This window comes from Meriones unguiculatus, chromosome 1, assembly GCF_030254825.1.
Source record: "Meriones unguiculatus strain TT.TT164.6M chromosome 1, Bangor_MerUng_6.1, whole genome shotgun sequence".
NCBI classification, from domain to species: Eukaryota; Metazoa; Chordata; class Mammalia; order Rodentia; family Muridae; genus Meriones; species Meriones unguiculatus.
The window spans coordinates 71492101-71517812 of record NC_083349.1 but is presented as its reverse complement, the minus strand read 5'-3'; the positions used below and the strand labels follow the sequence as shown (position 1 = coordinate 71517812).

General features: G+C 50.8%; 1 protein-coding gene across 2 annotated transcripts; it reads right to left on the bottom strand.

The window, feature by feature from the left end:
• Positions 1-457: 457 nt before the first annotated feature.
• Fhip2a (FHF complex subunit HOOK interacting protein 2A) lies at positions 458-24821 on the bottom strand. Of its 2 annotated transcripts, none has more exons than XM_021630986.2 (17): positions 24661-24821; positions 17946-18024; positions 15574-15743; positions 13730-13834; positions 13359-13481; positions 11108-11365; positions 10813-11009; positions 9780-9894; positions 9355-9431; positions 9082-9274; positions 8520-8689; positions 8040-8180; positions 7102-7192; positions 5777-5920; positions 4892-5032; positions 3404-3507; positions 458-3320 (listed from the first exon to the last, which is right to left on the bottom strand). In XM_021630986.2, exons 1-17 carry the CDS (start codon positions 24703-24705, stop codon positions 3215-3217), a joined length of 2259 nt encoding a protein of 752 aa, XP_021486661.1. In that variant the 5' UTR covers positions 24706-24821; the 3' UTR covers positions 458-3214. The 2 variants fall into 2 exon arrangements, with proteins under 2 accessions (XP_021486661.1, XP_021486662.1); XM_021630987.2 differs by lacking the exon at positions 24661-24821 and adding an exon at positions 19472-24500.
• Positions 24822-25712: the final 891 nt, after the last annotated feature.

The window sequence follows — 25712 nt, the reverse complement described above, 5'->3', positions numbered from 1 at the left end:
TCACTGCTTCATAGTGTCTTCTGGCATGTGCTATGAGGACACCTGGGAAGCCACAGCCACTGTGGCTACCCCCTGCCCAAGACAGGCCTGCCAACATGCTATCCTGAGTGAAGGCACAACCTACTCTCACTTAGGAACTACTTGAATGGTTATTGGGGTCATTGTCTTCAGTGGTGAGGCCACTGCTACATTGCCCTGTCAGTAAAGAGCTGCAGGCCTGTGTTCACGCCAGCTTCAGTGGATCAAAACAAGACATGAAAGCAGAAGAGGCATGAAAGCAGGAGAGGCACATTGGGAAGAAAGTGTTAATGAGGACGAAAACTGACCAAAATGCATCATATTCATGTGTGAAACCGTCAAAGATAAAAACCAAATAAATGTAAAAAGAATCACGGTCTCAGACTTAGCAGTGGATAAAATACTTTCAGTTACAAGTCTATAAAAATATAAGACAATGTTTTGTTTATATTACACTGATTTATTTTCTTCATTTCGCTCTCAGTCCCACATGCACTGTTGGCGCAAAAGCTGCAGCTGTTCCCCATCTGCCTGGAGGGGACAGCAGGCAGCAGTCACCTGAGGAGCGTCTCCATGGGTGGCCCGGGGCCCCAGACCTTCAGACACTTCTGGAGACCCACACGGCGCTCACAGGAAGATCTGCCGAATATCCTGTTTAATGTAAACAGTGTCAGTGACAGTTTCACAGGGCCAGAAGCAGGACTCTATGTCCACACAGCAAGGGTCACAGTGACGTGCAGATTTTACTTTATTGTACAATCCAGAAGGTAAAATTACCACATAGTTTGTGGATTTGGCATTTCACCGTAACGCCTTCTGTTACATGGTGAACTTCACAACTAAATGGTAACTGCAGAGTACTGTAGCAAGTCATGGCCGCACTACCGGGAAAAGCATGACGTCTTTCTATAATCTGTGCCCTGTAAAATTAAATGTAACAACCTTTACACTAGCAACAGTGTAAGCAAGCCAAGGATTTTGGTCCTTTCATATATATATATGTATATATCTATATACATACACACATATACACACATTTATATACACACGTGTACACACACAACAATGTACAGTTAAGCCCAGAGCTGTGAGTCCACTCACAGCTTCATATTGCACAGGTACACTATGAGAACATTACAGAGTTGTGATGCGAGCACTACAACAGAAACTGTTGACGACACACCTGGCCTGTCAAGTGAAGAATGGCTCATTACTGAAAATAAACCCGAAGACAACGCATTTCTTATTTACACAAACAGGAAGAGGGCTAGAATTCAGTCTGGAGCTCACCGTGGCCACCACTGGCAGGGGTGGTCCACAGTCTGAGCCGGGCACATGCTCCCTTAACAAACCGACTCAAAGTCAGTTCGTGACTTGCTGACTCTGGGTCTGAATTAAATATGAAGGAGAAATTAAGCTCAGAAGAGAAGCAGGTTAAGCAGAGCTGGGTACAGGCCAAGGCCGTCAGCTTAGGAAAACTATCTTCAGAAGCAGCAAACACACAGTTAAAGCTTCGCCCACCCATCCGAGGGGCCAGCATCAGGCCAGCTGTGAAGGACCAGTATTTGGTCTGGGTGGGCACCTCAGTGCCCCACAGCCCCAGGGCATGACGGGAGCAGTAAGAACTACCTGACACTCTCAATGCCTCACTTCAAACACACCTTCATCAACACAGACTGTAGCAACATCTCAGAACGAGGTGATGTGGTGACTCTCACACAGACCAGTCAATAAATACAACCAAAGGAGCCACTTCTCACCGCTCAAAACCATGGAAGGGAGGCTGCGTAGGGAAGCCATGTAGGGAAGCCATGAAGGGAAGCCATGTAGGGAAGCCGCGTAGGGAAGCACTGTTTCTCACTCTCCACCTCAGGGTTTTACTTAATGGATTTCCTGAACGAGCAAGGAAAGATCTGCATCGTGTTAGAGACACACAGTAGTTGTGCTGTCAGCGACGAGCAGCCTGGGACTGGGGTCTTCTTAATCTTTTGCTATTTTGTTCCTAAGTAGCAAAACTGAACTATAAAAGGAGTCAGAAACACTAGTAAAACAGACCGAGCCACGTGTCAAGCATGCCATGACACACCCCAGGGCCTGCTATCTAGCACTTCAACACGGACATGTGCTTCGGAGCCACGCATGAGGGACCAGCTCAGTCACCTGAAGACCAGAAGACAAGGGGACAGCAGTGTCCGCAGCAGTTCCCTGCACCTGGCTGCCCAGCCATCCTGCATCCAAGCACTCACTCACTGTCCCTAACCAAGGTGTAAACTGAACAGGAAGAGACCTAAAATACATACATCTTTAGAATCACGTAGGACAGAGGACTGAACAAATGAAAAGCAAATGTAAACACTGCGAGGCCCTTGGCACCTGGCTGCTGCTTCTCGGCAGGCCCCACTAACAGCAGCCCTCACTTCAGGAAGGAAGCAAGCTCTTGATGCAACTTCAGAGGGAGCTGGGGGCGGGGCTCCACCCAGCATGTTAATTAGATTTAAAAATGCTATTTTAGCAAATGCTATCAAGGATGAACATGAATCCGATGCTGTGGCAACAACGACAGTTTAAATTAACTGGGAGCCACACGTGAAAGCCAACCACGAACATGGCTATGTGCACAGGAGAGTAAAAGAACATTTCTTTAAAAATATATATAATATATTAATTAAGAACTTCTCTGTCATAGTAAATTGTTATTCTTACAAAAGCTGAGGAGGTTGATGGTGCTCTCCACGTTCTCATCTCCTAGACACGCTCCCCATGTTTCCTCAACTACATTTTTTCTCATTTACAGTTTTCCTAAACATTCTGTATGATAAGAATCTTAACCTTAAAAAGTTATAAAATTAGTGATTTTTTTGCTGCTTATTAATACAAAAGAATGTAAGCACTTGAGTCCCAGAGAATGTCAGAATGCCTTGCTGCCTAAAAGGATATTAAAATAACAGGAACACAGCCAGTCCTAAAAGAGACATCTGCGGCTTCTCAGTCACAGGCTGCTAAGTGGAGCTCATCCGCTTGCTTCCCGGGTTTCAGCAATGTGCAAACATAGAGGATGGAGATGGCAGAGCTGGTGGAAGCAGCACCAGCCTCGCCGAGCGCCGTCACGCGTGAGCCCTAAGCGTGCTGTCCAGGTCAGGCGACACTCACGGGGCTTCCTGCCCTCTCGTGGCTGAGTGGGTGATGTCACAGGGACTCACGGCGTGGCAGAAGCATGGTACTTCACAAATGCAATGGCCGCCAGCTCCTTGCAGAACTCCTCTAACACAATCACGCCCTCCAGCAAGGTGATGTGGTCAACACTGGAGAGAGCACACAGAGAATCAGGGCAACAGCACAGCACAGAGTGGGGGACTCTGGACAAAGTCTATTAACCCTGACTCACATCGGGCCTTCCGGCTCCAGGCCAAGCAGCCGCTTCCTGATGAGGAGAAGCTTGGGGGTAAAGTCCTGAATGCGCTGAATCCGAACCATGAGGTCGCCAACGACCTGTATGAGAAGCCAAGAACTCAGCTCCCGGCTGACTCCACTGAGATCTTCCTCAGACACCTCCCTCCCAGTCACCGATCTTTGACCAACTAACTCCTACATTTATTTGATCCCACTGTGAACCCCAAAATTGTGAACTGTAAAACCCTGTTCATTGCTCGGTTTGGGTGATCCCTACACACCTTTAATCCACGAACTTTCTGTTTTTGTGAACAGGTGAGCATGGAGTAGTCGCCCAGCCCTCGCACATACCTCTAACTCAGGAGCTCTCTGTAATCTCCGTCTAATGAGGTTAACACTAGTCAAGAGGCCTAGCAGGAAACCAGCTGACAGGGATGAAAGAGTAGGAGGGGCTTTGAGGTAAGGGATATTTAAGACAGCGTGTCGAAGAAGCGGGGCTTTTAGCTCAAGCTCTGGCTTTAGCTTAGGCTTCAGCTCCTCAGCTCCCTGGCTTTCTGGGTTTTAAACTCGCAAGCCTTCGGCCTTGGGATTTTTGGCCTTTTCCTCCTGGGCTGTCAGCTGAGCTTATGAGCCTTTTGGGTTTTTTCCATCTGGACCCGAGCTGAGAAGGAAAGTCAGCCGGGTGGCTTTCTCTGCCTCTCTGAGCTAGCACCAGCCAGAGTCACTCTGGCTTCTGAGTCCTTATTGGTAAAACAGAAGGGTTGGGATTTCCATCATCGTTTCTAACAACTCTACCTCAACTTCATAATTAAAGGTCAGGGCCGGGGAGATGGCCTGGTGGTGGTGTGTGCTCACGCCCGCACTCCAGCCCTGCTGGTGCAGACAGGACAATCCCGGCCTCCCTGGCAGCCCGCCCAGCTGAGAGGGTGGGCTGTGGGTTCAGAAGACCTCACCCCAAAAACTAAAGTAGAGGGTGACAGCGGAAGACCCCTGACACAGCCTCTGGCCTAGAGGGAAGCACATATGGCCAAGCACACCTGCATACACATGCATGTAGCCTGGGCCTGTGCACAAACACTCACGTAGACACACACAAGCACATTTCTATAAATAAAACAATTTTATATTTACTTACTTTCTGCATGAGTGTTTGGCCTGCATGCATGTATGTACACATGTGTGCTTGGTTCCTGTGGAGGTGAGAAGGTGTTGATCCTGGGACTGGAGTTGCAGATGGTTGTGAGCCCGTGTGGGTGCTGGGGACTAAGCCTGGGTCCGCCAAAGCCAGTGCTAAGCCCTGAAGCCCTCTCCAGCCCGTGTGCTAGTGACAGAGACGAGTGCCTGAGTGTGCAATGGCCCCGCACGGACGGCAAGTGCCGCAGCACTCGCTACACATCCTTACCCTGACCACACACGCGAGGTGAAGGCGTGGTGAAGACCTCCCACTGGAAGATCTGGGAGTACAGAGCATTAGTGAACTCACCCTGACAATCACGGAGAACAGCGACCTGCAGCCAGAGGCCAGGTTGACGTAGGGATCCAGGAGGTACTCATGTGTGTGTGGATGAGGGAAGAGGGAAAGCCTGGATAGTACGGAGGTCACCTGCAGATTCACATCGTACGGCTGGGAGGAAGCAAACACAAGGATTCGTGTCCCAGCTTCCAGGGAGGCGATGCCACTGCCCCTGACCCTTCTGAAAGGGAGACGCCCGCAGCTAATTTAGCCCTCACCACTGAGGCAAATGCACTCATTGCAAGGAGCGCAGACTAGGGAGACAGAGGACAGGCATCACCACCCACAGAGAGACAGAGCTCCCATCCAGCCCGCAACTGTCACGAGTGCAGCAGGCCACCAAAGCCCGCCACTGTCTCAGACACGTGTGAACCACACAGGACATACCGAAGCGATGTCCTAACAACAGTGGTACCTGGACTTTTAAACACAGCCTTTTACAGAAGCCCGTGTGTGTGCACCTCCTTAGATGGGTCACAAACGTGGACTCACGGGATTCCTTCACCTCGGTTGCTCACTGCTGCTCACTGGTGAGAAGCCAGCAGGACTGAGAGAGGTGCTCAGGACGTCTGACGGAGCCACACTACTGTCAGCTCTTTTCCAAGCAGCCAGAGACAACTGTCCGGCTTATGAGCTACCAAGAGGTGACAGACGGGCGCCTGGGACAGCAAAGGGGATCTGGGAGCCGGCCAGGTGGGCAGGACACTAGGCTCTGTTCCCATCCACTGGGCACAGTGAAAACCAGCCTCTGCACTCACAGCCCACGGACAGCCATTCAGCCAAGGACAGACTCAGCCATGATCACACAAGAGGTCAACACCACAGTACGGAAACCAGGATCTCCCAATACATCACCTGGTCAAGAATTCTTCCCATTCTGTCAAATAAAACTTTTAGAAAATGTCCTTCAAAGAAGGCTGCATCTAAATCACACTTTTCCAGAGGTTTCGGGGCTCCAGGCCACTCCCACCGTAAGCAGATAGCACAGTAGTCCCGGAACTAGGAGGAAAGTATTTGGGTATTAAAGAACAGGCAAGAAACACTTCAAGATGAAACAGAAACAGTTTCCTCAGACACCATATAAAGACCCGTGACTGTCAGCTGCGCTGATGTTCCGGAGAGGGGACGTCAGCTCATCTCCCGACCAGGAGGAGCAGGGCACACCGCAGCAGCGGCGGCCGTCAAGGCTAGGGGAAGCAGCACACGTGACTCTGAGGTACTTCTGCGGCGCCTGCTGCGGCCCTTCCTCTACAGGGCTGACTCCAGCCACAGTGGCAGAAATGGAGAACACTGGTTCAGAGCCAAAGCGTCCTCTAAGGTGTTACATGTTTTTACACTGCATGTATTTACATGTAACACTCTACACTGCATGTATTTACATGGAATGGACGGATGATGCCTGTCACCAAGCAAGCTTGCTCTTCTTAGAACAGACAGACTCCAGGCAGGTAACAGGATGAACCACGCCCTCCAGGGGGTGGTCCGTGGCCCTCGCGGAGGCCGTCAGTGATAAGGATGGAAAAGGAGAGCTGGCACTCAGATCTCATGACTTGACTAGGCAGTTTCATACTGGCCAAATCCAACAGTGAAATAATCGGGGGAGTTTTCTATTGCGTTTTTCTAGTACTTCCTTATTATTGTGTTGAATGACAGACACATCAGTAAATACAATAAAACTAGCCCTTGAGGGCACTGGAGAGATGGCTCAGTGGTTAGAAACCCTGGCTAATCTTCCAGAGGTTCAATTCCCAGCACCCACGAGGCAGCTCACAGCTGTCTGTGACCCCTGTCCCAGGGGATCTGATACCCTCACACAGAATATGCAATCAAAACACCAATGCACATAAAAACAAACAACTTAAAACCCAACCAACCAAACAACCAGCCCTTCAGAGCCAGGTATGGTGGCACACATCTGTAATCCTAGCACTTGGGAGAGAAGAGCAAATTCAAGGCCAGCCTGGCTAACCTGAGACCCCCAAATCAAAACTAAACAAATGAACGAACGAAGGAATGAATGAATGAACAAATTAATGGTGCCAGCAGAGTTACATCTCATTTCTCAGGTGAGTCGACTTCTTTCTCTGGAGGAAGGGTTGCTGCCAACCAGGCAAGGTAGTGGGGAGGGTGACACATTTACACCCCCCCGTACCCCCAAACAGGTCCCGTGTGTCACCTACCTGCCTGTGAGCATCTCGGAGGTAGGTGTCATAACCAGTGCCCTCAACGTGGTAGGATGACTTTGCTTCATCTGGCACCAGACAGAGGAAACTGAAAGGGAAAGGCCATCATAAGCGCAGACGCTCGGCACCGCAGGCTCTCACATACTACGCAGGAACTGCACACAGGCTTAACCAGTTAAGGATGCAAATGGGAACTTGAAAAGTGAAAATACACTTCAAGTTTTGATAGATGGTTGCCGGCCTTCAGATTATTAAGTAAAGGTTTTATTAAAAAATAATCCTGTATGAAACACAAATAAGCCTAACACAGACTTAAACTTCAGACTATGGCACAAGAATGGGAGCGGCCTTCAGAAACTAGCCTGAGACATTCTTAGGGACTGTAATTCCACATTTGAGCCAGATGGTTTTTGGTGTGTGTGGGGGGGGGTTTAATTTCACCTGCCAGGACCAGGTATATCAATGACAGCATTAAAATCAAAGACACAAGAGGAAATGTCATGAAAAGACACTTTAAAAAAAAATGTAAATTGAAAAAATAGTTCAACACTTTAGCAGACATGCTTGTGATCACATTTGTCAGACTGGCAGTTGCCAGTGCTGTTGCATCTGGGAATCGGATAGTGCTAGGTCACTCGCAGGGACTCACTGGCGCCCTCAGCCTGTACTTCTTTCTCAATTACTTCCCCTTTCTCCTTTTGCCGCACTAAAGGTTGACCTCAGAAGCCCGAGTAGAATGGCCAGCACTTTAAGAAAAATGACTTTTCTATCATGCCAGGCTTTTCCCCCAGTGCCAGCTGTTGCTCCCAGCAGTCACTTGCTACATAACCAAGACACAAACGCTCACAGCACCTGCAGGAAGACAGTACATTCCCCTGACAACTACGGGCCGAGCTGCTTCATTCAGGAGTGACAGACAATACCCAGCGACCCACCTGTTGACGATTTTGTGGACCTCCGTCTTGCCATCATTTTTGGGGTGGTCTGGACTGGCATGGGGTGAGCTGACCCACTCTTGGCTTGGCAGAGTGTTATCTGGTGAAATGTCAGTAAATAATGGATCTTCCTCCAGATCTCTACGTTTAATTTAATGATGTATAAAAAACAACATTTATTATATTTTCTAAACCAAAAGATTCTCTGCTAGTTTCTGAGAAACATCATAAAATTTTTCTAATACAAAGAAATAAGAACTAACGTATTTAATATGCAAATTACACTAACAAGCTCCAGGGTTCATTACTACTGTTAGCAGCGGAGGACTATTACACTAACAAGCTCCAGGGTTCACTGCTACTGTTAGCAGTGGAGGACTACTGGCGTTTGCCGTTCACAGGGAGGTGGCTGAGCGCTGCGTTCTTCAAGGCAGCTGGGACAGAGCCCTGGGGGAGACACCACCCAGACCTCACACTTACACGGCTCCTGCTATCAGCCCGTTCTCCACCACATCCTTGTCCTCTGGGCATAGCGGCTTGTTCTCCGTGTAGTTTCTTTCTTCAAGGTTCCTCAGGACCAAGTTGTAAAGAATGTGCTCGCTGGGCTTCTGTAGAAGGTGCTCGAACATCCTCAGCGTCACTATGCTTATCTGGAAGCAGCATTGGTAAAGCTGAAAACACTTTCACGGCCGCTGCCTCCTCGCCCTTTCACCAGCCAGACTGTCAGCCATTAAAGCCACATGAAAGAGACCACAAGCCGGGTCTGGAGGTGGTGCCCTCCTACAGAACCTGATGCCACGCCTGATCACCTGAGTTCAACCCGGGACACACACACACGGTCGACTCCTGCGAGCTTCCTCTGACCTCTGCAAACATGCCTGCCACCACCCAGATCCTCACCACCACCCTGACCCCTCACGTGCCTCACCACCACCCCGACCCTCACCACCACCCTGCCCCTTGCCATCACAAAATAAAATCCCAAGCACACTAAAAAGCCACATTTCACAGATCTAGGCCGGCGCTGGCAGGCATGGCTCACCTCATCAGATATGTGGTCACAGTGCTCGATTAACCTGTGCCTCAGGGGGTGTCTGCTGATTTCTGACAGAGTCTCTGGCTCCCTCTGCTCTCCAAGGATGAAGATTACCATTTCCTGGAGCAGGACGTCCGAGGTCACCTGCCGCACGATGCGGTGCAGCAGGGCCGTTGACGTCAGAATCCCTATCTCCGACCTAGGCAGAGCAGGTGGGTCAGCGGGCACAAAGACGACCAGGGGCCAGGGGACGCCTCTGTCAGGGGAGAGGGCACTCACGTCTGCATTAGCTGGGGCTCCATGACTCCTGTGAAGAACCTCTCATGGATGGCCTTGGCGAGAGCGACAGCGGCTGTCTAGAAGACAGCACGGGCACCAGCACATCAATGTGGGCCTCAGGACCGCGAGCTCACCCAAGGCCAGTGCTATGTGGAGCTGGGACCAGACCTGGGTCCTCTGCAAGGACAGTTTTCTGCTTTTGTACCACCCCATGCCCCCCAAAACTAAGAAGAACAGGGGAAAAAATCCCAATAACTTTACATCTCCCCAAAGGGGACAGCTGAAGGGGAGCCATCACTGTCTAGTGAGTGTTTGCAAAGCATGTGGCACTTCCAAGCACAATTAAAGACACTTTGGAAGAGCGAAGCAAGTCTTACTTAATAAACACATATTAAAACCGTCAACAGACAATGAAGAATTTAAACCTTTTGTGCCTCCTTGATGAGCTGGTCACAGTAATCAAACCAGGAAAGAAAGGAAATTAAAGCTCGCTTCCCCGGAAAGGCGGACGCATCCTCCTTATGACTGTATGAGTCCAACCTGCACGGCCAAAGAACAAAGAGCAAGGTGAGCAGGCAGGCTGCCTGCTTTATAAGGAGAGACAACACCAGCGCCTGCTCTTCCACACCCAGAGCAACACCGACACCAAGCGGCCAAGGAAGTGCAGTGTGTGTGTCACGTGTGTGGCTGCCTTCATGAGGGCGTGAGCAAACTTCAGCGTGAGACCAAATCGGAGAAAAGTGACAAACGGTAAACAGATTAAAATGTTAGGCTCTCCTCAACTGGATTCAATCAGTTTAGGAGAAACGGGGCTCCCGGGCTGGGTGGGTGGAAGGCATGCCTTCCTGGGAGGGAGGGGTGGATCTCAGGGACACTGGGGGAGGCGTAAGTGTGACCAAAGTGCACTGCAGGAAACGCTCAATGACTATACACATTCAATTCTTAAAAACAAAAAAATCAGGCTGCTGATTGGTAGCAAGTTTGTGAATAGTTTTTAATGTTGCTTTTATATTAATTTATAAATGTTATGCAAAATTCCTATTTTCTTAAAGCTCTGTTAGTGTGTGTAGCAATGTGTGCCTGTGTGTGAGTGCAGGCTCCCATGGAGGCTAGAAGCTTGGATCCCTGGGGCCAGAATCATAGGCGGTTGTGAGCTGCCGTGCCAAGGCCACAGAGTGAGACTCCAGTGAGAGTGAGTGTGTCTCAAAGGCAGACACAGCTCTCTCCACGCTCTGCTGTCAACGAGCAGTTCCGAACTGGTCTTGACACACACTCTGCAGTGAACAATTAAAGAACTCTGCAGCCCCTGGGCTGCACCTGCACAGTTATCACCACTAAGGACCAATGTGAGTTCAAGAAACCATTCCCTGAACAAGCATTGGTGGGGCTCACTAAAAGTAAACGCTCCTGTCAGTGTAAACCACAAGCGGCCCCCGGGGGCAGCAGAGCCTGGCTTACCCCCAGTTGACGGCCTCCACCGTCTCGATGTCTAGCGGGTCCACGGACGCAGGCAGCGCCTGGTACAGGGCGGTGAGGCGGCCCGTGAGCAGCTCGCACAGGCAGCTGCTCTGCGCCAGGCACCTGGCAGCCGCGGGCTCCGGCAGGCTCACCAGCAGCATCAGTCCCTCGCACGCCTTCACGGCTATGCGGCCGTCCTGAGAAGGGAACAGGCCGGGGCTCAGGGCTCTCCCGGAGCAGGGCCCCGGGGCCGCGCGTCTGCACCTCAGATGCCGGGGAGAGGGCGGCCACTCACGGGACTCCTCGTCAGGTTCAGCAGGGAGGTCACGAGGTTGTAGTCGTGGTTCGGCCGAGCGGGGCCCAGGCTGAGGTCGTCCAGGCTGGCGGACAGCTCGTCTGCCGGGGGCTCGTCCTCGCCCCCCGAGGGCCCCCCGGCCGCGCCCGTGGCCCCGGGCTGCTGGCTGGGCTCCGCTGACTCGGCGCCCTGGCCTCGAGGCTCCTCTTCCGAGGCGGCGCCTGGGGCTGCTCTGGACGTCAGTGACCTCGACTTGTTCTGAAAGGAAGTGAAGTGAGGGTCGTGCTCAGAACGGAGAGCACGCCGCCGCGGGGCTCCACCGGCCGCACACAAGCCCGAGCTCACGCCCTCCCTGCCGCCTTCCTGCCGTGCCAGGGCCACACTCGGGTGCGGCCTGCTCGGCCCGCTCTGCCCCGCTTGCCTCCATCTCCAGGGCAAGCAGATTCAGGCACGGTACTGAACACATGGCTTCACAGCTGCGGGGCACTCGCGGTGCCACTGAGCACTTGTCCAACCCTCTCATCAATCTTTACTCTGAGGCCCACCGAGCCTTCCTTCTGCAGCCACTGCACACTGGCACACCTCAGCTCAACCCTGCTCTTCCCACTGGCTCACCTCCCCACACTCCTCCCTCCTAAGCGAGCCCACTCCGAATGCTGCCTGAGGGCAGGTGCTCAGGCGCAGACCCAGCCACACGTAACAGCACCCGTGCTCAGAACTCACTAGTGGCTCCAGAGAACACACATCCGCCATTCAGAGCCTCACACAGCTCCAGCCTGTCTTTACACACCCTGCACATACTGCTTCCAGAACACACTCATTCCTAGGTCCACTAATCTCTAGCTAGGCATTTCTCAAGGCTTGTCACAAAGGTGACCTTTTCCCGGAAGTCAGAGACCATTTTCCACAAGTCTTTCTGCCGACCCCAGCAGAAGCGAGCTCTACACCCCATGGACATTTCCGGTGCTTCTCTTGCATCCGTCTTCGGATGCTCAACTCCCTCCCCTCAGCACAGCTGACCACCAGCCTCTTCATCAGAAGGCAAAGGTTCCGGCCAGAGCACTGCATACAGAACCAAACCATGTCATTCTGCAGCTGAGCAGCCTGCCAGCCTCCAGGAATGCTGCAGATAGAATATTATCTATTCAACAATAGAAGACAAAAAAAAAAAAAACAATAGAAGACAAGCCAATACGTTAAAATGGCAAACTCTAAAAACCCTCAGACCCTCATGAGGTCCAGAAACAGCAGGCACCCGAGTCCGACCATCCTGATGGGGTCCTGGAACACGGCTACTTTTCCTGACACCGCCCTCAGTGGTTTCACTGCTCAGCAAACAGGAAGGGCAGAGGTCTGGCTCAGCTGCCAAATGCCACCTGCAGGCGAGGGCTTCCGCTGAGATTCCCAGCACCCACCACAGTGGCCCACACCGAGAGTCCCTGCACTCTAGGATCTTCACAGGAAGGTCTCTGGGGCTCCAAGGCCAGCAGCCTATCCTAACCAATGAACATCAGGTTCAGAGCATGTCTGTACACACACACACACAAACATGCATATGCACAAATACATGCATGCACACACTCACACGAACATGTAGACAGACATTAAAAAAAATCTTAAAAAGGCTGGGTGTAGTGGCCTGTAATCCCAGCAGAGGCAGGCAGATCTCTGTGAGTTCGAGGCCAGCCTGGTCTACAAAGCCAGGACGGCCAAGGCTACACAAAGGAACCTTGTCTTGAAAAACCAAAAGAAGAAAAAAAGAAAAAGAAAAAAAGTCCAAAAAAAGATTAAAGGAAAAAAGAAAGTGAAAGCAGGAAGTAGACACAAGTTATTTTCCTTTTTAAAGTTGTAAGTAAAATTTAAAATATCAGTTGAAACAGACCACATCTTGACTGTGACCATAAAAAAGTACAAACTGCTGCAGCCATCCAAAAGGCAAACAAGCTGCTGGCTCGGTGAGGTGCTGACCAGCCTGCCCACCTCCGCTTGCTGCCCTCCCCACACTCCCTGGGACAGCATCTCCCCCGAGCCTCGGTCTCAGCCAGGCTTGGGATTCCTGGTCTCAGTCCCACCTGTAGGTCTGGCTCAAGTGCATTCCTTGAACTTCTCCCATCCTGGTGAGTTTGGGTTGGAATAAACACTGATCTTAAGTGAAGAGTACTCCTGGTGGGCAGAACTCACAGTCCCGAATTGCTCCTGAGAGGATTTGATTTCAATTTTCATAAGTTGCAGGTCTGAGAACATGGCGTACCTCCAGAAAAAAGTTAACCAAGTAGGGGTCCTGTTTCAGCTTCGCACACACGATGCAGAGAAACTGAATCTCTTCATTTTCCGTCGGTGTTGCAAGGACCTCACCACAGAGTCGAATTAATTTCTATCAAAATAAATTTAAGTTTAAAACTTTCTTTGTAATGTTATGGTGGTAAAATGAACTGAATATTAATGTATAAAACTTTACAGAAAAATATAAATATGGTGAGATATAAGGAAACTATAAACATTCGTTAACTTTCATGCTGTGTTGGAATACTGTCCTCCATTACTATCTCTTAGGAAAAGAATACAAGATCACGTGCACACTGAATCCAGCGTGCTTTGCTCTGAGGTCAAGAGAGTGGGTACCTGCACAGGCCTGTGCACATTGATGTGTGGAAGCAGGGGCTGTCGGATTCTTCCCAGGAGCTTGGTGTAGAACACTAAAACCTGCTGCTTCATTCCTGGAGGACACTGGGCATGGGACAGACGAGAAACACACGTGAATGTTCACAACAGGACAGACCACGATCACCCACATATCCCCTCAAAGACAACACAATTGACCAGCTGGTGACTCTGCCAGGATAGAACTGGCCATTAATATTCCTGCCTGGCACCAAGTTCTGTGGCGCACGCCTGTGATCCCAGCACTGAGGGCGGATCTCTGTGAGTTCGAGGCCAGCCTGATCTACAAGTCTAGGACAGCTAGGGCTACACAGAGAAAGCCTGTCTCCAAAACCCAATAATAATAATAATAATAATAATAATAATATTAATAATAATTTGTGACTGGCACCCTAGAAAGGCAATGACACACGGAGACTGTAACACGGCAGGCGTGACCCCCGCCTCAGGTGAGCACACATGCCACGGTGAGCAAGGGCTGGTGAGACTGGCCTCTGCTTCAGCACCTAAGGGTGTGACTTCTGGGAGAGCAGGGCCTGACAGCTCACGCTCTGCAGCACCAGGAGCAGATCTTGTTACTCACAGCCACGAATGGGTCACAGGTAACACAATGACATCAGTAAAGGAACCCTTGGCACGGTGACTAAGCTAAGTGGGAAGACATTTGGATTATGAGTTTCATGAGGAACATGACTGGATGTTCTCAGCGTGCCAGCTATCTTGCTGGACTAAAAGAGCATGAGTCAGCCAGGTCGTTTGTTCTGTGACAAAGTGGACGACACAGCCTACATACGTGCATCCATTGAAGACATGCTATCTGGAAAAGCCTAAAATGCAGCCTTCAGCACAATGGTAATTTAGGATGATAGCAACCTTATATTATTCCGATAAAATGGTAACAACATTTACAATCACTTCTATCAGAAATGATTTTACTAGCAGTACAGTTACTACTATTTTCCTATAACACCAAACAAGTCAGCGCTATGAAATCCCTCACTAAACAGCATGGCAACAAGCAGGATAAGAATGTGATGCCAGTTACTAGGGCACAGATTCATTCCTGAGAAAAGTGTGCACTTAACACAAATGTACCTCAAAAGAAGCTGACGCCTTTTAGTTTACAACTATGCAGTATTAAAATGTGTATCACTTCATTTTAGTTTTCTGCGTTACAGAAGTTCACCAGCTGCTGAGCTTTCAAGCTGGAGGAGGGTCAGACAATCACTTCCCAGTCCAGTTCAAACACTGCAGGTCACACTAGCATGCAGGGTGCACTGGGGGCATCCTGGGGTTTGCACACACTAAGGTGTCCACAGCACAAAACCAGCGCATGTGTCTCAGAACACGCCCTGGCCCTGGTGCTAAGGCTGCATGAATTTGAAGCTTCTGTGGCACAAGATACTATTTATATGATAATATTAAATTTGCAAAGATTTTTCAAAGTTCATTAAACCTAAAACTTGCTCTGTGTCCACTGTGATGGTGCAGTGAATGTCAGAATGATCCCCTCTCAGAACCATGGACTCTTAGATTGCAACTGTCGAACAGTTCTGATCCCATTTGATTGTGAGCGCAGGTACTTGAGTTTATCCTCCCAAAGGTTTGCCCTAGCTGGGATCTACGCAGCCAAGCGGTCCTGTGGTCGAGCACTTCAGGCTCTGCTTGTTCCATGATGTTACAGCTGCTCAGGAAACGCACCCTCCTCTCCCCAGTCTCAGGCCAAACACTACCATGTGCCATTCCCACCTCCACACTTAAACTGGGCACTTGCAGCCTCCAGCATGGGGTGGCCAGGGACTTACGTCAGCCTTCCCCAGGGTGTACAGTGTCTCCAGGATCTTGTGATGGAGTAGGTACTCCATGCACGGCCCCGTCTCTCCAGATTCCCGCTCGTTTTCTTCTTGTACCAGTATGTCCAACATCTGATCCAGGTGGGACGGGATGTTGGTATCCGTCACTGGGGCCTTATCATCTAAACAACAGAAAAACTCATCAAACACATGCTAGAAAACCCCTTCCTGTGTGCAGCGACATTCCTCTCCACCTCAAATGGGAAAGGCAGAAGACACGTCACGCTTGCTCACGGGGTGGCCATCTTTGTCAGGAGCAGCACAACCCTTCTGTGATCCGAGTCCTGGTATGTATCATCAGGAATCATCTCTGAAAGGCAAGGTCCAGTTTCTGTCTTTCCTTGTCTGTTGTTCCCATCGTGTCACACTCCTATGCCCCGGCAAACACTCCTGCCTGTCATACCTCCTCCTTAGGAGTGCCATCACTTAAAGCCAGTCTGCTCATCGATGCCCTCTCCCTCCATCCTCTCTATCCTGGGATTCTACCTGACTCAGACCACACTTGTCCCACACATAACTAATGTGCACACTTGCACATTAGAGAAAAAAATCTTTTAAAGCAAGAATGTGTCTTTCCTCAAAGCCCCAGAGGAAGGGGGGAAATGCAAAAGCTAGTAACAAAAGGTAGTCTCAAAAATTGCATCTGTAGGTCAGCTGCTACCACGAAATGTGCTCAGTGAGTGCAAGCAACCTCTGACCTCAGCAGCTGCCATAGAGCCCTACTCATGCTTTGCTTCTGCCTTTGTTAAAGGATGTGTGCATGATCTGAGATTCACCACCACACTGCACAACCTGAGAGGGCAGGGGCAGGGGAGGCCCACCTCAGTTCCTAAATGTCCGCACGGCAGGATGCCCATTGCTTGTGCTTGGCAGGTGGCTGCTTCTGTGCTTCAGCAGCACAGACTACAGGCGAAGAACACAGTGTGGCCTAGAAGGGCTGAAGTCTACAAGAGTCGCTAATCCTCAATCTGCCCCTCTGCCCCATCTTACCTTTCTACTCAGTGATCAGAACAGAACCGTCTTCAGAGGCTGCCTCATTTCCGTGGGCAACCTGTCCCCCGGCAGAGGGGCCCCCACCTGCACACTGCTGTCTCTTCCCTTGGTAGGGTGATGCCCATGAACAGCCCTGCTCTGGTATCTGCCCTTTCCTCCACTGTAATCTGAGACCAACTTACATCCTTCCTCCCTCCTTCTGTGTCCTTCTTTTAAATGCCAGTGCCAGAACCCAGCACCTAGGTCATGCCAGGCCAGTGCTCTACCATGGAGCCAAGCCCCATCCCAACACCTTATCTGAAGCACACGTGGGGGATGTTGAGATGTCAGTGGGTCGAGCTCATCATCCACGCACCGGGGCCTCAACTCAAACTCCTGACACCCAGGTCAAGAGCAGGTGCTGTGTCTGTCTGCCCCGGTGCTACCGAGAACACAGACACTTCTCAGAGCTCACTGGCCCATCAGCCTAGTCAATCAGTTAACTCTACAAAGAGATGGTGTCTCTAAAAGTACAGTGGAGCGAGCCAACAAGACGTCGCAATGGGCCAAGGTACCTGTGTGCAAGCCTAGAGAAAACCAACTCTGACCTCTACACATGCACGCTTACTCATATACTTCACACACACACACCAAAGAGAGGGAGAGAAAAGAGAGGAAGAAGGAAAGGGAGAGGGGAGAGAGTAGTGAGAGTATGAGTGAGAGAGAGACAGAGGGAGATTTTAAAAAAGAAAAGAGGTGGCGTGCTTGAGGACAATGATCTCCTGTACCCCCACACGCTAAAGAAGTTCAGAGCCTCCTCTGCAGCCACATTCTCCTCTCCTCTCTCTTCACAATCACCGAGGAGGGCAATCACACACTGTCTACACGTTTTTCTTCCCACGCTCTCCTGAACTTATTCACTGGTCACCTCTCCTCAGGGACATTCCAGCAAGTTCCTCAAAAATACAATGAGGGGCTGGACGATGGAGCAGCAGGAAGGGCCACCCGAGTGGGAGGGCCAAAGGGCACCATGGTCTTCCCTAGTGTAAAGTAGCCCAGGCTACCCCCCCAAACACACGGCCACCCCAACCCTGCCTGCTTCGTTTCCCTTAACCCTTGTCTGACACACCGTCCGCATGTTCCCACGCTCGGTTCGCCTCCCTCAGCCGACACATACACTCTGTCAGGACAGGGCTGCGTGAGACTCAAGTCCCCAGTGCCTAGAACAATGCCCACACAGGAGATGCCCAAAGCTACCTTTTAGATGACCCTAAAAGAGAACTCAAAGGCAAAACTGTTTAAAGCGAAAACTAACATATCTGAAGCAGATCATAGGCACGAACGGTCCTTACCTGACGTTTCTATGTAGTAGTGGGTAATTGCCTTCCAGTGGTAAACGAAGTCTTCTTGTAACGGAAGAGACGGTGCAAGCTACACAGAACACAAAGGCCAGACTAAGGGTCAGGCAGGAAAAGCTGCTGCAGACTTTAACATTACTCCTGTCCACGATGTAAGAAAAGCATCAAAATAAAGCGTGAACTTAATTTTAGGTCAAATATCAAAACCAAAGAGTTGAATCCAAGGAAGTAAAATGACTTATTTATAAGAAATCCACCTTTATCAATATTATTATTAAACTGCAGCATGCAACTTTGCCCCTCTTCTCTGTTATCACATGGCCTCAAAAGTGACTAACCCAAAAACACCTTTATCCTACAAGTACAGTATCTGCAAAATAAAACCACTGATAAGCAGAGGTCTTTGCTCCTGGGACTTTGGAAGGGGAAAGGGTGAAGAGTAGCTGGCGATCGCTCACACCTCAGTGTGCCTCACAGCAGTGCCCCGTCTTAATCTGATTAAACTGCTCCCTACTTTCCATGGCATTCTGATGCAAGTCTTTCCCTCTGTAAGCCTCGATCGGGCAGTGGGTATTTTTAGCAAAATAACTACATGAATAAGACACTCCCATTTAAGTTCTACAAAATGTGTTACACTGCAGGCTTTGAAATGCACTTCACAAGTTTTCTGGCCAGAGTTAGAGCCCTCGGCCATCTTGCTGCAAGCTGACTGGCTTTAGGAATTCATACTTAAATAGGAGAAAGGCAAGTGTGTTCACTCCTCCAATTCTTTTTCTTAAACCAGCGAGAGTGAGAGCCTAGAGCTGTCACCAACCCTTGTGAGAAAGTGCTGTGTTGACCCACAGTGGTGCAGAGCTTGGGGGAACAGAAGTCTGACTGGGGAAAGGGCCATTTCATACGCCTCCAAGTGACAAGAGTGTCCAACATTGTAAGCAGATGCTGTCATCGATGAAGCTCACGCTGGAGAATGCAGCAGTTGAGAAGGTGCGCACACACGTGTATTCACACACATACACCTCAGCGTGTTTTAAGTCTTTGGTTGTGTGCTGGGCCACATTCCCGGCTTCCTCTGCAGCAGGTTAGGGACACCTGCCCAAGGACCTCCTGCAGTCAGATCTCCCTAGCCTCCACCTGCTCTGTGTTGACCTTTGGTCTCCCAGCCGGTGACCTTGCGGCCGACAACTCTGTCAACACAATCTCTCAGCCCTTGTGCAACTCGTGGGTCCACTTACAGGCATGTTACGTGTCTCAAACCACAAGGTGCAATAATACACTTATGAAAAAGAAACAGACTGAAAAACTTTGAGCTGTTACTGTTTCATTAAAGCTGAATTTTCCCGTTCTTGCCTATGTGTACAGAACTCGATGAAGGAACTAGAAATAATCGGAGTTGTGAAAGACAGGCAGTTAAATTTCAGGAGGACTTGGCTTACGGAGTTAAATTTACTAACAAATGGAACACAGAAGGAAATGATTCTTTCAACGAAAGGATGTAGTTTTTAATGTAGTAACAATTTCACCTTTTAGGTAGTTACACAGTATCCTTTCTCCACTTCTCCCCAGCAGTGGTCCCAGGCTAGAATCTCCGTAGGCTGTGTATGGGGACCCTCCCCATAGAACGCCATCAAATCCCATGCAGGATGAGGACATCGCTTCAATGCAGGAGTGAGACAGCTCAACTGTTCTGAATTGCTAATAACTCAGAGGAGTGAGTTATCCCATTCACACAAGACAGATTCTTACTTTGTGAGACTCCAGTAAACTTGATTTTTTTTTTTTGTTACTAACATACAAATGATGTGTTTTACCATTGCATAAAAACATTCTTAGTCTGAAAGGGATGTATGAATCAGCAGCAGGAGACTATAACTTTTTAGTACTTGGAGGTTAAATTCTCAAAACTCTCATCTGAAGAGCCATCCCCAAATCTCCAGGCCACCTATCTGTGGTTTCCCGTTTGCCTCTTCTGGACTCCCTGTTCTCCTACTGGGACTTTCTGTTCTCTTACCTGGGACCTTCCCCTCTGTAGGAAGTTTCTCTTCCTGCACTTGAAGTACCTGCCATTCTGAGGCTCCTGTAGCCTTCACCCCAACTTTTACCTCACTTAGCTGTCTCTCCCCTTAGGCTGAAACAGGACAAGGCTGAGTGGGGCCATCTTTTTCACCACGCACACTCCTATGTTAACTCCTGTTTTAAATCAATGTTTAACTCAGCGATGGAGCTGAGTCAGCAACAAACCACCCACCCCAGGAAGACACGAACGGCCCACTGGTTACTGCATGTGATAGGCAGACATGCAGACCAGCGCTGCACAGGTCGCACACAACTGAAGATCAAACCTAGAGCCTTGCTTCGGCAAACGCTCCACCACCGGGGCGCACGCCCAGCACTTCCTCCTCCTTACAGTGCGGCAGGGTCTCACATACATTCCAGGTAGGCCTTGAACTCGAAATCCCCCTGTCTCAGCTGCACACCCCGCCTAAAACAGTTTTAAATTTTCCTGAGGAGTTCAATTCCTCTACTGCTCAAACTCCCACAAAGACCAAAACACCGGTCAGCTTACTTGCCTTAGGGAACAAAGGTCTTTGCTGGAAACCTGGACTCTGTCCAGCATGTCCAATACACGAAAAACTCCAACAATGTGGACAAAACCTCCCAGCCACCACCTCTGCTTTAAATGTCCACAAAAATGCACATTCTAAGAGATCTTTTGAAGAGCCTTTCCCTACCCCAAACTTATTTATCTTTGTTTTTATTTGAGACAGGGTCTCCTGCCATCCCAGCTGGCTTCAAAGTCATGACGTAGCTGGCCTTGGAATCCTGACCTCTGCCTTCCTGTTCCTGAGGGCTGGTAGCGCAGGCAGCACAACCACATCAGGCTTTGTCCTGTTTTTGTTAAGGTTTTATGGTGTAGCCCAGGCTTGCCTGGATCTCATTCCGGAAGGTCTCAGAGATGCAAGAGTGAGGCACCACATCTGCTTCCTCAGCTTCCTCCGTGCTCTCCCATCTTCTCCGCTTCTCTACTACCTAGTTCTAGCCTTGCCTCCACGAAGCCTTCTCCAACTACCCCTGCAATCCGTGCTCCCTTCCTCCCCACCGCCCTAAGCCTGGCCAAGCCAATCTTGGAAGCATTCTTGACTAGGCACACACAAAGCTCTCCTATCCTCCTCACTTTCGCCTCTGCTGCAATCCCATGCATCTAATTCCTCCACAGAATGAGGAAGGAGGTGGTGTGCATGAAGTCAGTAAAGTTCCGTGTCACTGCAGGAGGAGGGCAGGGCCTGGCCCCTGCTGTCTGACTCCAGGGCTGATCACACGCTGTGCACCCCTTACACTAGGACTTCCCAGGTGTGTTCAGGCAGTTGGCACTGTGATCCGAGATGATCTGTTTCCTTACTGCTTTCACTCAAGCTCCTAAAGCACTTGCTGAATGAGAAAGGGACTCAAGTTGGGCTTGAAAAATAAGTCCTAGGATAGAGTAGTTCTCAAGAATTGGTAGCCACTAGGCAAACTGCTGAGGAGAGGCAGAGGATCAGGGTGAGCCTGGGTTACAGCCTGGGAAATAGCTCACAGGCAGAGGCCTGGCCTAGCAGACAGCAGGCTCAGGTTTAGTCCCCAGTATGGTGGATGGGATGGGATGCTGGTCCCTGTCAGCACACAGGCAATTCTGCTGGCTTGCTCTCAGGGCCCTAGCAACTGCTTACATCATCACCTGGTCAACACTTGCTGCTACCAGGTGCATGCAGGGATATAAGGACTCCTGTCACCTCAGCTCTTTCTCTGTTCCTGCTCTCATCCCCTTTTGCCCAACTCTGAGTCCCTGTCCATTTCTTTGCCCTCGTGGCTCTATCCCAGCCCACCTGCCTACAGGGCTCCCTTGCTGCCTCAGCCCCTTCTCCAGGTCCTCCTCTCTCTTCCCCAGTAAACTTCCTCACACCAGATCTGTGTGGTGCATCTTCTCAGGGTGCACACCTTGACATCAGCCACCTTAATCTTCCTTTACATTTGCAAATGCGAAGCTTTAGAAACACCCTCTTTCCCTCTTTGTAAGCAGTTGGCGGTAAATGAGGAAAACTGTTTAAATAATACATGCCAGGTATGATAGCACTTTCCTATAGCCACAGCTATTTGGGAAGCTGAGGCAGAAGGATCACAAGCTCGAGGACAGGGCAGACAATTTAGTGAGCTCCTACTTTAGAAGAGAAGTTTCAAGGCTGGATTCAGTTACGTTAAGCCTGGGTTCAGTTTAGCAGTTAAGGGCACTTGTTGCTCTTGCAGAGGCCCAGGTTTGGCTCCAGGGAATTCGGATCCTTCTCTGACCTCCACAGGCACCTAGCATACACTCGGTTCACAAGCAAAACACTCATACAAAAGTCAGAATAAAAATGTTTTAGAAAGGCCGGAATAGAGGGCTGTGGTACAATGCTTACCTGACATAAATCAAGCCCTGGATTAACACCTCAGCACCAGAAACTAAACAGAAAACAGAGCACAAGCCTATAATCCCAGCTCTTGGGAGGTGGGGGCAGGAAGATCAGGAGTCCAAGTCGTCTTTGGCTACACAGCAAGCTTGAGGAGGGCTGTCAGAGGCCTTGACTCAAACAAACAAACAAACAACCCCAAACATCTAACCTCATCTAGATGAATACACATCTGATCAACCTTAAACACTGAAGGTTTCTGGATTGAAGGTGGACATTTGGCCACTGCTAATACCAAAAGGCTAGACGAGCCCGGCAGTGAAGCTGCAATGACAGCTCAAAGAGGTGGGGTCACCTGCAGGCCTGGGGTCCCCTCCCCAGTGCAGAAGCCTGATGCCTGAGGTCATGGGAAGGCTGCATGGGAATGTGAAAGGAGAGAGAAAAGGCCAACAAATTAAGGAACAAGAAAACTTGCTCCCGTTCACAAAACAAGCAGAACTGTCAATGAGACAGAGTAACCAGGAACTAATCTTGGGTTATGAAAAACATTCTTCAACTACCAGAGGCAGTGTATTTCATTATCTAAGAGTTATTTCCCGGGAGTATATAGAAGGTGACATCAAAACATTCGAAGGATGAGGGACCAAATCTATAATCCAGCCCTTGGGAGATGGAAGCAGGAGAATCCTAAATTCGGGACCAGCCTGGGCTACCCTCCACAAAGGTAGGGAGACCTTCTCCCAAAGCAAAGCTGAGCCAATCAGATTTCAAGAGCTGTACTTTCTTTGGTAAACTGTGTGGGTAGTAGCACAGCTTAGAAACTGGCACTGAGCCGGTGAACTTGACATTTCCATGGGCCAGTCATTTATTCCCAGGATGAGGTACACAGAGTGAAGGCTCTCTCTCCTCACTAACCCCAGCAGGGTGGAGAAGCTAGGTATCACAGGGGCAGAGTCTCACTCAGACAGTTTGGTAAATGCTTATGATACATACGATCACAAAACGATCACAAAAACAGAAAACACAGGCCTGAGGACAAAATGAGCCTACAAACCAAAAATCCTGGCCAGGTTTGATGTCATGTCTAGAACTAAAGATTTCAGAGGCAGAAGGTTGAGGCCAGCCTGGGTCATGGTGAGTTCAAGGCCACCTTGGGGAATGTGGCAACACTCAATCTCAAAAAAAATAATAATAATAAAATAAAATTCAGTGGGGAGCTTTTCCCGAGAACACAACAGGCCCCACAGTTTAACCTATATAACATATCCCTAATTTTATTTATCATTATATTAAGCTATGTCCAATTTTAAGTTTATGACTTTTTAGTATAAAATATATATGGATATAAAATCTCCATATAACTTTTCTTAAGTTTTTTAATTATTTTACGAATGCAGGCTGCCGCAAGAAAAGCAGAAGCCGAGGGTGGGGGGTCATTCTCTTCCCATGTGCCAACACTGCTTCTCACAACACCCCGTTTCTTTCTTGGTGTGTCATCAAGAGAAGCAAAACAAACCCAAATTCCATAGTGTGAAAACAGTAATTGTATTAAAGTTCTGTCTCCATAACTGAAATGTACAACTCTAATTTAGTTAGCTGACCCTAAAAAAAAAATCACCATGGTGGCTGATTTTTTTTTTTCTTCCTTAAAAAGTCATGTGAATTTGAAAGTGCTATCATTCTCAACATGTTTGAAAATACCATTTTCAAAATAAACACAGTAACTATTTTCAAACAAGGTAATGCTCGGTCAAAACAAGCAGGGGCTGTGCGCAGCACTGGCAAGGCATGCTCCTCCTCGTTCTCCGGGTGCAGGTGTGCCGGCAGGTTTGCGTCCTACGGTCGCTCGGGGCTGTTAGGGCCAGCCGCGGAGTGCGGCGGCTGCAGGCTGCGCCCAGAGCGTCCGGGAGGCGCAGAGGAAAGACGAGAAACGGGAAACGGACCGTGTGAGCTCGGCCGTCGCCGACCTGCACACGCCTGCAGATCGGGCACCACAGTCCGGCCGAGGTGGCCGCCTGGCCCGAGCAAGCCGGCGCCGGCTCCGGCGCGAACCGGGCCCCGAGGTCCCCATCGCGCCCCCCCATCCTCGCGGAAGCCAACGCCAGGACAGCCCACGGCACCGCCGCTCCTTTGTCCTGCGCGGCGCCGGCCGCGGAGGTTAACGGGCGGGAGGCCCGGGAGCCGCCCTGTCCCCGGCGGGCGGGCAGAGGCCCCGGGGGCGCCCGGGCCTCCTCGCCGCAGCCTCCCCGCGCCCCGCGGCCTCCCCGCGGCGCCCCACGCGGCCTCACCGCCTCCACGGCGTGCTGCAGGATGGACGTGAGCTTGGAGAACATCCTGTCCCGGGATTGCAGCAGCCTCTCCCGGGACGACCTGGAGAGCTCCTCGATGCGCCGCCGCCGGCCCTGCTGCGGCTGCCCGGGCCGCTCCAGAGTGAAGGCCGGTGCGGGCGGGCGGGCGGGCGGAGGGCGGAGGCCGAGCGCGAGGCGCGGCGGCTCGGCTCGGGGGGGGGGGGGCGCGGGCCCGCGGCGGGCGGCTCCGAGGACGCGCGGCTGGGAGTCGGGGCCCCGCGGAGCTCGGCGGTGGCGGCGGCGGCGGCGGCGGCGCGGACACGGTGGCAGGGCCGGGTTCTTCCGGCTGCCGTGCCCGCCGCGGGCCTGCAGGGGGCGCCGGTGCGGCCCGGGGAAGCCCAGGTCCCGCCCCGCGGCGAGGAGGGCGGGGCCGGCGGGGGGCGGGGCCGGCTGGGCTCCCGGTGAGCCGCGCGCGTGCTGCTTCGGCAGCGACACGTAGACGTGGCGCTTAAGTAGAGGACGGAGCAAGTCGGGAAGGCCGCTGGGAGAATAGCAACATCCTAACGCAAAAACGGACGGCGGGTCCACGTGCTGGGAAACGCGAACGCTTCGCGTGCGGGTGGAAAGACTCCGCTCCACGGTAAGACAGGTTGTTCTTCTCTGCACCGGAAGTGCCGTGTGGACGCGTTCGGGTAAGTGTCTCAGGGTGGCGACTGGCAAGGATTCAGTGTGTTTCCGGGGAAGAAACAAATATTCAGGATGCCCAGACTGATGAGTGTGGCCACAGTGCAACTGTGCCTTCCCCGAGCCTAGCGGAGACGCTGGTCGACTGGACGACCGTAAGCCGGTTGACACAGCCTCTGAAGTAGCCTGGTGAGTTTTGTAGCATCTCCCCCAGAGGATGGAGAGTTCTGGACTGGACCATTGGTGAAAACACCTGTTTATGATACAGTTCGTTGAACAGGGGACAGAAAACGGGCAGAAGAGGTCATCGAACCACCGACCGGGGTTAAGCCAGACCTGGACCTCCATGCCTGCTTGGATCCAGCTTG